The sequence below is a fragment of the Penicillium griseofulvum genome, assembly GCF_001561935.1.
Source record: "Penicillium griseofulvum strain PG3 chromosome Unknown contig_86, whole genome shotgun sequence".
NCBI classification, from domain to species: Eukaryota; Fungi; Ascomycota; class Eurotiomycetes; order Eurotiales; family Aspergillaceae; genus Penicillium; species Penicillium griseofulvum.
The window spans coordinates 1,224,944-1,238,552 of NW_024467473.1; the positions used below are offsets into that span (position 1 = coordinate 1,224,944).

The 13,609-nt window shown below is 48.3% G+C and overlaps 5 protein-coding genes across 5 annotated transcripts; 2 read left to right on the forward strand and 3 right to left on the reverse strand.

Annotated features, from left to right (window-relative positions):
* Nucleotides 1–948: 948 nt before the first annotated feature.
* Nucleotides 949–2,570, reverse strand: PGRI_038010 (aldehyde dehydrogenase family protein; the record flags this gene model as incomplete). The annotated part of the gene is made up of 3 exons (XM_040791514.1): nt 949–2,129; nt 2,189–2,388; nt 2,443–2,570. 3 exons carry the CDS (start codon nt 2,568–2,570, stop codon nt 949–951), a joined length of 1,509 nt encoding a protein of 502 aa, XP_040645591.1.
* Nucleotides 2,571–3,565: 995 nt separating this feature from the next.
* Nucleotides 3,566–5,021, reverse strand: PGRI_038020 (EVE domain-containing protein; the record flags this gene model as incomplete). The annotated part of the gene is made up of 7 exons (XM_040791515.1): nt 3,566–3,861; nt 3,921–4,037; nt 4,102–4,119; nt 4,176–4,427; nt 4,488–4,556; nt 4,618–4,816; nt 4,902–5,021. The coding sequence occupies 7 exons, from the start codon at nt 5,019–5,021 to the stop codon at nt 3,566–3,568; spliced, it is 1,071 nt and encodes a 356-aa protein (XP_040645592.1).
* Nucleotides 5,022–7,406: 2,385 nt separating this feature from the next.
* Nucleotides 7,407–8,359, forward strand: PGRI_038030 (peroxiredoxin; the record flags this gene model as incomplete). The annotated part of the gene is made up of 6 exons (XM_040791516.1): nt 7,407–7,426; nt 7,476–7,599; nt 7,650–7,709; nt 7,790–8,119; nt 8,191–8,273; nt 8,329–8,359. The coding sequence occupies 6 exons, from the start codon at nt 7,407–7,409 to the stop codon at nt 8,357–8,359; spliced, it is 648 nt and encodes a 215-aa protein (XP_040645593.1).
* A 1,337-nt stretch (nt 8,360–9,696) lies between these two features.
* On the forward strand, nt 9,697–12,384 carry PGRI_038040 (putative regulatory protein Ral2; the record flags this gene model as incomplete). Its single annotated transcript, XM_040791517.1, has 1 exon — nt 9,697–12,384. The coding sequence occupies one exon, from the start codon at nt 9,697–9,699 to the stop codon at nt 12,382–12,384; it is 2,688 nt and encodes an 895-aa protein (XP_040645594.1).
* Nucleotides 12,385–12,891: 507 nt separating this feature from the next.
* On the reverse strand, nt 12,892–13,330 carry PGRI_038050 (uncharacterized protein; the record flags this gene model as incomplete). The annotated part of the gene is made up of 3 exons (XM_040791518.1): nt 12,892–12,944; nt 13,019–13,083; nt 13,182–13,330. 3 exons carry the CDS (start codon nt 13,328–13,330, stop codon nt 12,892–12,894), a joined length of 267 nt encoding a protein of 88 aa, XP_040645595.1.
* Between the last annotated feature and the right edge of the window lie 279 nt (nt 13,331–13,609).

Here is a 13,609-nt window from a genome sequence, read left to right on the forward strand (position 1 = left end):
GATGCAAGAGATTTCTGTGCTGGCGCTAAGACCTAGAACCTGGAACCTGGACTTACTCTTGACTACCAACGGAGTTTGAACTGTTTTTCCTGCCTGACTCGAAAATTGGGCGCCAAGTACTCCGTAGAAAGATTGCAATTTTGATGGGATGTGCTGACATGTATCACCTTAAAAGTGATGTAATCGGGGGATTGGATTGCCCAGGTGGATTGGATTTGGATGATTACCAATTCCATAATGAACGAGAAATGTATAATAGGAATAGTCAAAGTGCCTGAAACTACGTGTTTCGTGGCTAACCAATTAGCTTCAACGGCACAGCTCAATGCTCAAATGCACCCTGCCCCATATGGTTCAGGTAAGGCTTGCATGCAGATAAAGCTGCAGTCATCGTAGCTGTGGGGAGCACAAGTTGGGCATCAATTGTGCTGTCTGCGAATACATGATGGACAGCGTGTGAAAGTTTGGGTTTTTTCATTTTTCCCTTTTTGTTGCGTACGGGACAATTTTCAATTGGGTACGGGGGCGCAATTGACAGTCACGTCACTGCATGATGCAGGGCCTGATCTACAGTGATTTCAAGTAACATTCCCTGGTGTCTTGGAGAGTTTGAGGTTCCCTTTTTCCGTTTTCCCTTTTTGCGGTCTTGGTGAATCTGGATTTTGAGGACCGAGAGCGAGAAGTAGAGGCCGTGCTATCAAGATCGAATCTTGGAAGTTATCCCGAGGTTACATGGAGATAGTCTCGAGCGAATTGGGATCTATATGTGAAATGTCATAGGGATAAGTACAATATAGGAGCCAAGGCAAATATATATATATATATATATACAACCTTTGCAATGGTTTGCAGAGATAAGGTAGTCAAGAAAGGTTTGGTCATTAAACATAACAGGTTAACATATTTACACCAAAAGAGGCCACCCATTTTCATAAAAATATAAACAGCTTACAACTTGGTGCCCATGTTGACGTGGACCGCCTTGACCTGCGAGTATGCGTCCAAGCCAGCTTCTCCGAGCTCGCGACCGATACCGCTCTGCTTGACACCACCGAATGGCACGCGGAAGTCACTGTCATTGCTGCTGTTGATCCAGACCATGCCGGCCTCAATCTCAGAGGCAACACGGTGGGCGCGCTCAATGTCCCGAGTGAAGATTGCCGCACCAAGGCCGTATGTGGTGTCGTTGGCACGGGTGACGGCCTCTTCTTCAGTGGTGAAGCTGGCGATAGCAACGAAGGGACCAAACACCTCCTCGCGGTAGATGCGCATCGAGTCCTTGACGTTGGTGAAGATGGTAGGCTCGATAAAGAAGCCACGGCCATCACCAACGTTCTTGTGCGGTACACCACCGGAAGCGAGGGTCGCGCCCTCAGCCTTGCCGGCCTCAATGTATTCAAGCACGCGCTCGTACTGGGCCTTGGTGACCTGAGGGCCCTGGAAGGTGTCATCGGAGAAGGGGTCACCAACCTTGCTGGTGGTGCGGACGACCTCTTTAAAGAGTTCAACAAACTTATCGTATACAGAGTCGTGCACAAGGATGCGCGATGTCGCAGTGCAGACCTGACCCTGGTTATACATGATGCCAATGTGTGCCCACTTAGCGGCCTGCTCGAGGTCCGCATCCTGGAAGACGACTAGTGGCGACTTGCCGCCAGTCTCAAGGGTAACGTTCTTCAAGGTTCCTGCGGCCATCTTCATGATCTCCCGGCCGGTAAGGGTAGAACCAGTGAAGGCTACCTTGTCGACGCCGGGGTGGTTCACCAACGCACCACCAGCAACACGACCAAAGCCGTTCACAATGTTAATAACGCCCGGGGGGAATCCAGCCTCCTTGATAAGACCGGCCAAGTACAAAATACTGAGCGGGGTCTGCTCGGCGGGCTTGAGAACGATAGTGTTACCACACGCAAGTGCAGGACCCAACTTCCATGCTGCCATCGCTAGAGGGAAGTTCCAAGGGATAATCTGGCCAACAACGCCAATGGGTTGGCGGAGGGTGTAGGCGAATTTGGCCGGGGTGGTGCCAATGGTCTGGCCAAACACCTTGTCGGCCCAGCCAGCATAGTAGCGAAGAGTGTTGGTGACTTCACCAAGATCGTCATTCAAAGAAACCTGATAAGGCTTGCCTAAAATACAAGTCAGTTCCTATCTTCATTGATACTCAACCGTCTCCGATATCACTCACCATTATCCCAAGTTTCAATGGTGGCAAGTGTCTCCTTGTGTTGTTCAATCAAGTCGGCCAACTTGAGCATCAAGTGGCCACGATCAGTGGCTGGAAGAAGCTTCCAGGAGGGATCCTTGAGAGCTTTGCGAGCGGCCTTAACGGCAATATCAACATCCTCCTCGCCAGCAGCATACACTGACGTAATTTCGGTTTCGTTGCTGGAGAGCCGGTCAGCTCCTCAAAGTCCCACGAGACAGTTCAAAGGTACATACGAAGGGTTCACAGTAGCAAACTTCTCGCCAGACTTAGCAGCCACGAACTCATTGTTGATGAATAGACCAATAGGCTGGGTGTAGCTGCGCCCATTCGGGGCAGTCAATTGCACGGAAATATCGGACATGACGAAGGGGGAGCTGTGGAATTGGCGACGCTGGACGACAAAGCGAGTGAGATTTGATGGAGCTTTGTACAGACGGCGCAGATGTATATGAAACATGGAGAGAGGGGAATATAAAATATAGGAGGGGAAGCCCGCCCCGGAAAGTTGGAGTTGACCTCGGAAGCTCCTCGGAAGCCTCCGATAAGCTGATAAAGCTGCTCCACTCTCTGGGTAGACTTACTCTTCCGAGACGAGAAGAGAAATATTTCTCCATTATTTACCTGTTTGTTTGATTTGCATTCTTATACTTTGCTGGTTGGCTGTACATTCCATATTCGGCATTGCATATTCCCCTCCTTGGAGTACTTCACTTCTTCTAGTCCGGGTTCCAATTTATTCTCACGGATGCCCAAGGCATTCAAGCCGCTGCAGTGCTGCAGGGACATACATAGCGTCAAACACGTCAAATACTTTTAGCTTCCGGATACTCAAGCCGCCTTTCCGTGTCTCCTTGCATACCGCCTGCATTAACTTGCAAGGCCCGACGGGTGTTTCCATGGTTAAGACAAATTCTGACACAGCTCGTCCCGATGGTGCAGCTAACGGTCGCATATATTAGAAAGGCGGTAGATGGCTTGGCGCACATGTGTGATGGTGACCCAATGCAAGTAACGTAGTCGATGTGACACCATCCCGCGTGTCAGGGAATCCATAGTGCTGAAACAAGGGTCCCATGTCGACCATATACTGGTTACGCGAGAAATCAATATGATCGGCCCATATGGGAATGGCCAGGCTGCAGTGGTGAATGGATCCAAAAGAATCGGCCTGATCCGATGACTCTATACCTTGCACATATTTCTAGACGACACATCAAGTCAAGTAAAATAAATTTCAATTCGCTTGTGCAGATAATCCATGTGTGACCGGCAACGCCATCGATAGAAACTTAGGAGAACTATATCGAATACAAGTCTCCGTGCATCACTTGTATGTAGCGGCTTGCTCCCTCATGCCTATTCCTCCTCAGCACTGGGCTCCTTCTTGGTAAACTCCTCTTGTGGCTCTTCGCCTGCCAGCTCCAGTATGTACTTCCATTGTGCCGGAGTCACAGAAGACACGCTAAGGCGGGATTGCTTAATCATTTGAAGGTTCTCGAGCGGCTTTCCAGCCTGCCCATGAGACTTCAGATCCTGGAGTGTGACTTGCTTCTCAAGTCTGCGGCGATATTGAACATGAACGACAACCCACTTTGGGTTATCTCGGGTGGACTTCGGGTCGTAGTACGGGTGCGCGGGATCGAAAGCGGACTCTGTCATGAATCATGGATCAACAACGAGGTCAAACAGTGTAATTTTGAGAGTGACAAACCATCTGTGGAATGCTCCTGGACAATCTCCATCACTCCGACAACCCCAGGCACTTTGCAGTTTGAGTGGTAGAAGAATGCATAGTCTCCCTTCTTCATATCACGCATGAGATTTTTGGCTAGTTCACTGTGAGTATAATTCTTGCGATCAAAGCTACCATGACTTTAGACAGGACAACATACCCACGTGGTTGCGCACACCTATTCAATTGTTAGCAATCGGTCCATATATAGTGTGCCAGACAGGTTGTACGTACCATCCCAAGGCTCGGGTGCATCTGCAGCAGCCAGGTCTTCAATAGAGAATTTCACATCCTTGCCCTTCTCCATGCGAGATTCAGGCTCGGCCTTCATCAACCAGAAAGAGCGGCCAGTTTCAGGGATGACGTCGACTGCAGGCTTGACCTTCGGCTCAGTGGTTTCGGTTTCTCCATTTGGGATAGGGATCTTGCGGGGTCTTCCACGGCCATCCTTCTTCTTGATCTTCGGTGTGACGGGCGTCGCATCGTCTAATGAGACAATGCAAGGTCAGTATATACTACCTACAATATGTGAGTGTGGTCCCGTACCTGGGTTCTTGCGGGGTCTTCCACGGCCATCCTTCTTCTTGATCTTTGGTGTAACGGGTGTCGCATCGCCTGATCACGAAAGGGAAGGTCAGCATAGACCACCCACAATATATCATTATGTCTTCAATACCTGAGTCCTTGCGGGGACGTCCACGGCCTCTCTTTGGGCCTGCTGTAGCTACAACCTGAGGTTCTAGTTCGGAAACAATCTTCCGTGGGCGACCACGGCCACGCTTAGGAGCATCAGGATCAGGCTTCGGAGTCGAGCTCTCGGGATATTTGCGCGGACGTCCACGACCTCTCTTTTCTGTCTGAGGTGTAGTATCAACCTATTCCACGAATGTCAGTTCTGTGCCCACGGTTGGAGTGGAGAAGCCGGGAACGCAATGATCAGCCCCTGCATAATGCACTTACCACTGGATCCGGTGTCGCAGAAGCTGGGGTTGCATCTACAGTGTTTCGAACTCGCTTGGAAGGTGTTGCGATAGACTCATCTGCGCTCACGGCGCGTTCAGACTTGCGCTTGAACGGCATGACTGTTCAACTGTGCGCTGGTTGAGTGAAAAGTTGCAAATATATGCAGGAAAGTAGTGAATGTATGAAAATTGAATAGAAACTGTACAATCAAGTGTGGATGTGCTCCTGTGAACTGTTGAAGAAGCTATTAAATCAAGCTGGGCTTTGGAATGTTTGGCACTGAGCTTGACGCGGATGTGGGTCTGGGGTCGCACGTGATGGGGTCGATCATGATCGGCGCTAAAAAAACATTCGAAGGTCAGAAGCATGTAGCTACACAGCTCTTCAGGTAAATAAGTTTGAGGATACTAGAACATCTATCAGGATCCTCTCAAATTTTTTTCATTTACCTCAGAACAGCTGATTATCTAGATTTGAGGCATAATTGGTCCATTACTGTCTTTTTCACGCGGCTATCAAAGCTCAGCCACTTGATCAATGTTCTTTCTTCAAGGAAATCAATATAGTAATAATTACATTGCACAAGAAGAATTTACTGTGCATATTATAATTGGCGAGGGAGATATAGCCTGATCACATACTCTAGGTAGGCGATTAGCATCAAATATCATGGCTCAAAGTAGTCTTAAGCTCAGAATTGTTATGTTTATCTTACGATTCAATTATCATTAAATATCAAAGATCATAATGACAGTGAGAAGTAGATAAAGTCAAGAAGGTTTATTTGTCAGGGCTATCTGGGAATGTCTCAGAGTAATCAAAATAGTGTTAATTAAGCTTATCACAGGCCCATTCGTATAGACGACATTGTAGTAACCTAATTATGATCGGGATCTTCTATGATCAATCCCATTTTAAGGTCTTTGAGCGTCAAGGCACTCTTCAGGGTCCTCTAGGGAAGCTCTCATTGATGTCATAATGCGAAGATGGTCTGAGAAATTAGATAGCAATACATAGGCGTGTTATCAGATGTACATAGCACGATGTGTATTGGTACATGCAATTAGCCCCACTGACTACATACATGCATACATATGTGGGTCAAATCCTCATTCAATTAGCATAAATGTACTTGTGCAAGTCAGTCCTCGTAAGTGTATACATCTGTCCGGGAAATCACCTAAAACGAAAGACCAAGGGCACATACCCCAGCAAACAATATATCCCTTATACTCCCATAGCGTGCTTAGTCTATAGGTTGGACGTATAAAAGTACATTTCACTAATTAATTAAGCCTTTTGTTGCCGTCAACCTATAAAATGCAAGGCATCTAAAGGGAATAGCAGAGAAGACTACTAAAAAGACATCACAAGGACGCATGAGCGGCCGAATATTCTTGTTAATGTTCTTTAGGAAGGAGAACCCACGATGGGGGTCATGGGTACCATTATGGCATCTGACCTTACTACTACGGTATACCCGGTTGGATCGAGGCACTTAACTATCTGGCCTTAAAATATAAACCAGGAATCAAGAACCATTCTTCAAAGCCAGCCACTTCCAACCTTATTCGGCTGAGCTATCTGCATTTCCCTTTGGCCAGCTGATAGGATTTTATCAGCACCAATGGAAACCCAAGGTGATGGCGCAATATCACTTTTACATGATGAATGGTCTATCACCTACCATCGTAAACCTACTATGAAATATGTTGTACATTATACCTTATACTCCGTATGTTGTACATCCAGTCAAGATAGCGCTGGCATGTTCGCTTATTGGGGATATTTCTGCTCCAGTATTTTCCATTTCGTGAGAATCGGAATTTTTCAACGATATCTTATAGTTAGTACCACGAACATCATGTAACTAGTAGATATGTCCACGGGTGTTTCATTCGAGCTCCCCGTGGGATCGTTTGATTTAAAGATTATGGCAAAATTGTTTTGCAATAATTGCGTTTTTCATCATATCCATTTTGCGTATGCAGTAAACCATTTGCGTCGTAGGCCAATGGTTAGCAGAAAAAAGCAAAAAGTGCCAAAAAAGAGAGACAAAAGATGTAGTACATATTGCTATATCATATGTGTAAAATATACTTCAATACAAGAGCCATAGTTGTTTCAACATAGGTTCATTCTAACTAACATAAGGTTGAGGGGTAAAGTTGAGGGGTAAGAAGAAAACCCAAGGAACCCGAAATGCTCATCCACAGTTGATATTGCATCACGCACGCTAAACAGCCCACATTATGTGCTGTTGTCTCTTGGCCAATCATAGACGTTCTGCCGGGCGGAAACAATGATCACGCCATCAATAACGAATGCCAAGTGGGGCAGATGAGGTTAGGTGGGGCCAATGTTTGGATGATCTATGGGAAACCGAGGGGGAAACCGAGGGGATTCTATGGTTCGAATCATCTTATTAACCGCGTATCCCGCCAACTTCTACCTCTATTCCTCTCTCTTTCTCATACCCAACCCCCTATCTCTCTATTCACAATGGCTGACAACGCTCCTGCGTACGCTTTACAACTCCCGCTTTCTTGTTTACTGCTAACTGTCCTTCAGCCTCCGTCTGGGCTCCATTGCCCCCAACTTCAAAGCTCTTACTACCCAGGGCGAGATTGACTTCCACGAGTTCATCGGTGATAGCTGGACCATTCTCTTCTCACACCCGGCCGATTTCACACCGGTATGATGAATCTCGATAAATCCTGATATATTCCAACTAACCGCTAGTAGGTATGCACCACCGAGTTGGGTGCATTCGCCCGCCTGCAGGGTGAATTCGATCAGCGCGGAGTGAAGATGATCGGATTGGCAAGTTACTACCATCTACTGGGTAACCATAAGCTTTAGCTAACATTCTCCTTCTCTTACAGAGTGCCAATGACCTCAGCTCCCACGACGATTGGATTAAGGACATCAATGAAGTCAACTCCACTCAGGTCAAGTTCCCAATCATTGCCGATGCCGACCGCAAAGTCGCTTTCCTGTACCAGATGATCGACCAACTCGATTTGGAAAATGTCGACAGCAAGGGAATCGCCTTCACCATCCGCTCCGTCTTCATCATCGACCCTAACAAGAAGATCCGCCTTATCATGGCCTACCCTGCTTCCACCGGCCGTAACACCGCTGAAGTTTTGCGTGTGATCGACTCTTTGCAGACTGGTGATAAGAAGGGTGTAACCACACCCGTTAACTGGCTGGTATGACTTACCTATCATCCCCTTGCTTCGAATACTATGTTTATGTGAACCCCTGTTAACAAATGATCTAGCCTAATGACGATGTTATTATCCCTCCTACCGTCAGCACCGAGGATGCCAAGAAGAAGTTCGGCGAGATTCGTGAAGTGAAGCCGTGAGTTTCCTTGTCCAACTGCCAAACTGAAACAGATGATTCTAACACATTATAGTTACCTTCGGTTCACTACTCTCAAGGAGTAAACGCGGCTTATGACTCAACAAAGATACCACGGGTTATATAGTCTTAGAATGAAACTTTTTGAAAGACTACTCACGCTGTCCATTTTGATTATGCGCTTTTATATTGATTCTTTTGAGTGGAATAATGTCACCAAGCGTAGTGTAAGATAGTACTAGGTGGCCCGTGTGCTTGGCTCCAGCATTAGCACGCTTCAGACTCACCATTGGATACCCTTTAGCAGCGAGAGCGAAGCCGCCGACTCCTTGTCAAAAGCTGACAACCTGAGAAGTTCGCTGCGAACCACTGAATGCCAATCCCAGGAAACTGGGTTAGTCAACTAATAGCAACTGGCAACAACCAAAACCATTCATCATTGTCCCTGCGTCATCCTCCACTATGGTGCATACTGCTCATCGGAACTCTAATTCCAAAAATCTTTGGGAGCCAACAGTTCCCTGCGAGAGGTGCTCGCACATGTTCCGCACTAAAGATGCTGACGCCCTCGGCCACGATCAGGCGGATCTTGTTCCAGGTAAGGTGGATGATAAAGACGGAGCAGATGGCGAAGGCGATTCCCTTGCTGTTCACATTCAAAACATTACGAAAGAATCTAGTTCTCTTTGACTGAGCTGTGCTTATAAGGGTTATATACGAATAGTACCTGGACTCGAAGACTCATCGTGGCACTGATATTACGTTGTCAGGTCAGGATCAAAACGCTGGATATCAGCCCATTGTTTTCTAAAAAAATTTCAGCTCTGCTATGTCTTTCAAACACACAAGAACATGTACAATGCCAAAGTTTGGGATCCGTGAAATAAAGCCGCAAGTATTAATATACTATTGTGTCTTCTACATCCTCTACATCCTCGCATTCCACGATATGAGACATGCTTTAAACAGGATCGACACTTTTTCAAAGAGCCATAGATAGGATCGAGGGTTTTCCCATTCAAAAATTGTTTATATAAATATTGACATTTAAAGTGCGGAGGGGCCACATGTTTTAAAAGAAAAGCGGTAAACATTTTTTGTGCCGATCTCCAAAGTCAACGGCTGACACTTCGGACTGTGCGCTCATCCAAGATACGAACGGCAGTAGTTTGTACTGTCTACTTTTTATTTTCGTCAATCCGAAGTTGCGGCGTCGCGGGGAAGCCACCCCCTTTTTCGGCTCCCCACAACCCTTTCGAGCCGTACCAGAGACACACCTACAATCACCGCCGGGAATATTATCCGAGAATAACACGTTCGAGAGACACCTCGCCGCATGAGAGCGACACTTGGTGAACTGGAACAGGGCGCCAACGGCTACCGACACGATCGTCTTCGCTGAAAGCGAGGAATTTCGCCCACCATGATGTCCCGAAGTCAGTCGAGTCTGGGGTATATGGATTCGGGTCGAGAGGATTCCGCCCCGGGGGTCTCTCCGTCTTTGAACCAGCCGTCTGCCTCTGGACCTATCAACCTCTCTGGTCTGGTGTGCAATGTGCGGCGAACGACCGGCAAGGAGCCCCGTCCTCTCGTCGGTGCCACTACGACCATACTGGGCGATAAGCTATACGTGTTCGGAGGCCGGATCCTCTCGCGCAGCCGCCCTCAACTAACCTCCGATCTTTACGAACTGGACTTGATTCGACGACATTGGACGAAAGTCGAGCCTGCAGGAGATGTTCCACCGCCGCGGTATTTCCACAGTGTGTGTGCTTTAGGGGATAATAAGTTGGTCTGTTATGGAGGCATGTCACCCGCACCGAGTACGCCAAAGGACCCCGAGAACCCCGAGGAACCACAATCACAGTCACAATCGGAAGTCATTGTTATGTCGGATATCCACATCTTTGATGTACAATCGCGGGCATGGACCCGTGTTGCTGCCCATGAATCTCCTCAGGGGCGCTATGCACACTGTGCCACTATACTGCCATCGAGCGCTTGCTTCACGTCTGCCAGTGCACCGCTATCTGCTATCCACAATAATCCCGAATCCTCCACACATGAAGGTACACTTGGCGTGGATATCGACGGCTTCGGAGGTGCAGAGATGGTGGTGGTTGGAGGCCAAGATAGTTCCAATCACTACATCGAACAAATCAGTGTTTTTAACCTGCGGAGTCTCAAGTGGACTAACACTAGCTCTCTGGGAAGGAGCTGCGGCGCTTATCGCAGTGTGGTAGCTCCTTTGGTGGGGATGGATGTGTCTGAAATTGGATCCTCAGCTCCAGACCGCGACCAACACGAGCCGATTCAAGATAGCACTGAATCGCCAGGTTGCCCTATGCTGATATACTCCAACTATAATTTCCTTGATGTCAAGCTGGAGCTGCAGGTGCGCCTGCCGGACGGACGCCTTGTCGAGCGGCCAATGCAGAGCCAAGCATCCCCCCCAGGACTGCGTTTCCCGAACGGTGGAATTATCAACGGCCACTTCGTTGTTAGTGGTACCTACCTGACGTCATCAAAGCAAGAATATGCGCTGTGGGCTCTCGATTTGAAGACATTGACTTGGGGCCGTATTGATGCCGGAGGATCAGTATTTGGACAGGGTAGTTGGAACCGAGGAGTGCTTTGGCCTCGCCGTAATTCTTTTGTCATTCTTGGACACCGCAAGCGAAGCCTTGTCGATGATTACAACCACCGGCGAATCAACTTCTCGCACATCTGTCTAGTCGAGCTGGAGGCATTTGGACTATACAACAACCCTTGCCGCACCTCTCCAACCTCAGGATATAAGTCATATAGCTCCTCTTCTGTTCCAGCATCTCTGCAGAAGAAGTTAGTGCAGTTGACATCAGGTGGCCGGCCATTATCTGCCGCATCCGATGAGCTAGGCAAGCTCGCGCTATCTTTGCCAGAGACGGCCGACATGGAGTTGCAATCTGTGGGCGGAGAACGTATACCTGTCAATTCCCGCGTATTGACTCGGCGCTGGGGTCCTTACTTTATCCAACTCCTCCGTGAGTCGTCGGATGGAGGTATTGCAGACATCGGAACTCTTCGTCCGGCCCAGATACACCCGAGCCGCAACTCGAGTATTACCATCACTCCTTCGCTAGGCTCCGATGCAGCGACTCTTGTCAATCAGTCTGTACCATCCAAGTCTCTGCTTGAGAACCTCGAAGTTCCGTCTGCCCACAGCCTAGCTCCAACCTCCCGACCACGTGTACTGTACCTCCCCCATACCATTTTGACTCTTCAGGTGCTGGTCCAATTTCTTTACACCTCAGCCCTTCCACCTGCAGGCAACTCGCTTTGCACGCCACAGATCCTCTGCTCGCTTCTCCAGCTTGCGCGTCCATACCAGATTGACGGACTACTAGAAGCCACCGTCGAAAGACTCCATCAAGTTCTCGATGGGCGCAACGCTGCAGCTGTATTCAACGCAGCTGCTATGGCTGCTGGGGGTGGCCGTGGTACCGGATTCACTGGTGGACCAGGAGGTACACTTGAAGCTCTGAACGGAGCTTATACCGGCCACAACGGCACTGCGCCCACAATTGGCGAGAACAGCAACTCCCAACACGGTGCACTCACCTCAGACTCGTCCGACACAGAGCACGGTGGTGCCTCCACGTCAGCAGCGAGCAGCACAAACGATCTCACTAACTTCGCTCGAGGTATTCCATCTCTCCGCATCGATACCAATGTCTCCCAACATTCGCGCCAGCGCAACGCCCACCGCGACCGTGAGGACTCCATTAGTAACCCAAGCACAGCGACATCTGCGTCCAGCGCTAGTTTCAGTCAGTCCGACTCCGAATGGGTCAGCGGCGATGAAGGTCGCTCTGAGTCCCGCTCGCAGTCTCGCTCTACCCATCACCGCCGTGACACCGATACTGAGTTGCGCCGTCCCCACCGTGAGCTCTGGACCGGTGATCTAAGCAGTGTTATCGGTCTCCAGAAGCGCGGCTTGCGTGGTCTCATGGAGGGCCGTCGCATGCGCGAGCGTGGTTCGAAGCCCGCCAGCACTGGTAGTGGCTCGATATCCATGCCACCGTCGGCTGGCTCAGGCGAGCACATCCCTTTTCAAGGCGTCGCCACTTGATGGTTGCCTATAACTAATTTGTCTTGCTGTGACATCTGACTATACGATCTCTCTTTCTCCGCCTTATCCTTCTGGTACTTAGTTTTTTTTAGATGATCTCTTCCAGATACCGTGTTTGGATTATGTATATTTCTTTCTCCTTGCTTTTCACTCCAACAGGCTGGCAATGTGGGATGAATTCAGGAGAGGGCTTCCAAATCAGGATGCAGCTGGATGTTGTACCTTTGTTCTGTTTATGTTATTTGGGTTGGGTAGGTTGTTCTCGCCTACACAGCCATGGATATATACTGAGACTCTGGGTGTTTGGGTTTGCAATGAAAGCAATGAAAGCAATGAAACGCATTGAAACCAGATTCGTGATTTTTTTTTTCCCGTGGAAAGACTGCCTTGGAGATGAGAAGAGATAGATTTTATTAGGACTTCTTATTTACAGTTGGAAAGTCTCTCAAACACCACTCTGGTTTGGACCGGAGAATTCCACTTTCAGAGGAATAAAAAAGAAGGGCATTAGTCCTTCTTTACTTCATCTCCAAACCGCTTGGGACTCTTGCCAATATAGACTGGGAAACAAGTTAGCATAAGCCTGTATATACGATCAAAGACAATGAGATTGCCTGGGAATCAAAGAACTCACGTCGCTCATAAAGAATCCAAGATGTGTACATTACAATTGGTAGCCCGACAATAGTCGTTGTCCATCTAGAAAAAGGATTAGATTTCTCGTTGTCGCCATGTATTGTTCACCAAAAGCAAAGACAAAACATTCAAAAGAACAGAAAACAAAGAATGACACCTACCTCCGTGCAGCAGCCTTGTACTCCTTCGTCTGCCGGATATCATCCACCCCTTTGGGGAGCCGCGGAGAAGCGGGTTGCCGGACTGGGCGTGGAGGCCGGGATTTGGGGTCCACGGATCGGTATCTGTGTTGGTCTTTGAGGGAAGTCATTATTCTGGGCTTTTGTTAGATGGATTTGAATATAGAGCAAATTGTAGGGGCGTAGTTACATGTTTTGGTCGGTGTATTGGAGGTTATGAATTCTGTGAGGGAAGATTCGGGAGGTGTTGGCGCCTGAGGCATCACTGCAACTACTCATCTACAAGAAGAGTAACTTATAGAATAGATTATACTATAACCACTAACTGTGAGGTCGGTTGATAATGTGAATTATTTGGTAGCTGAGAGCAAAGCCCATCTTAAAATTACTGAGAATATAAGAAAGACCTT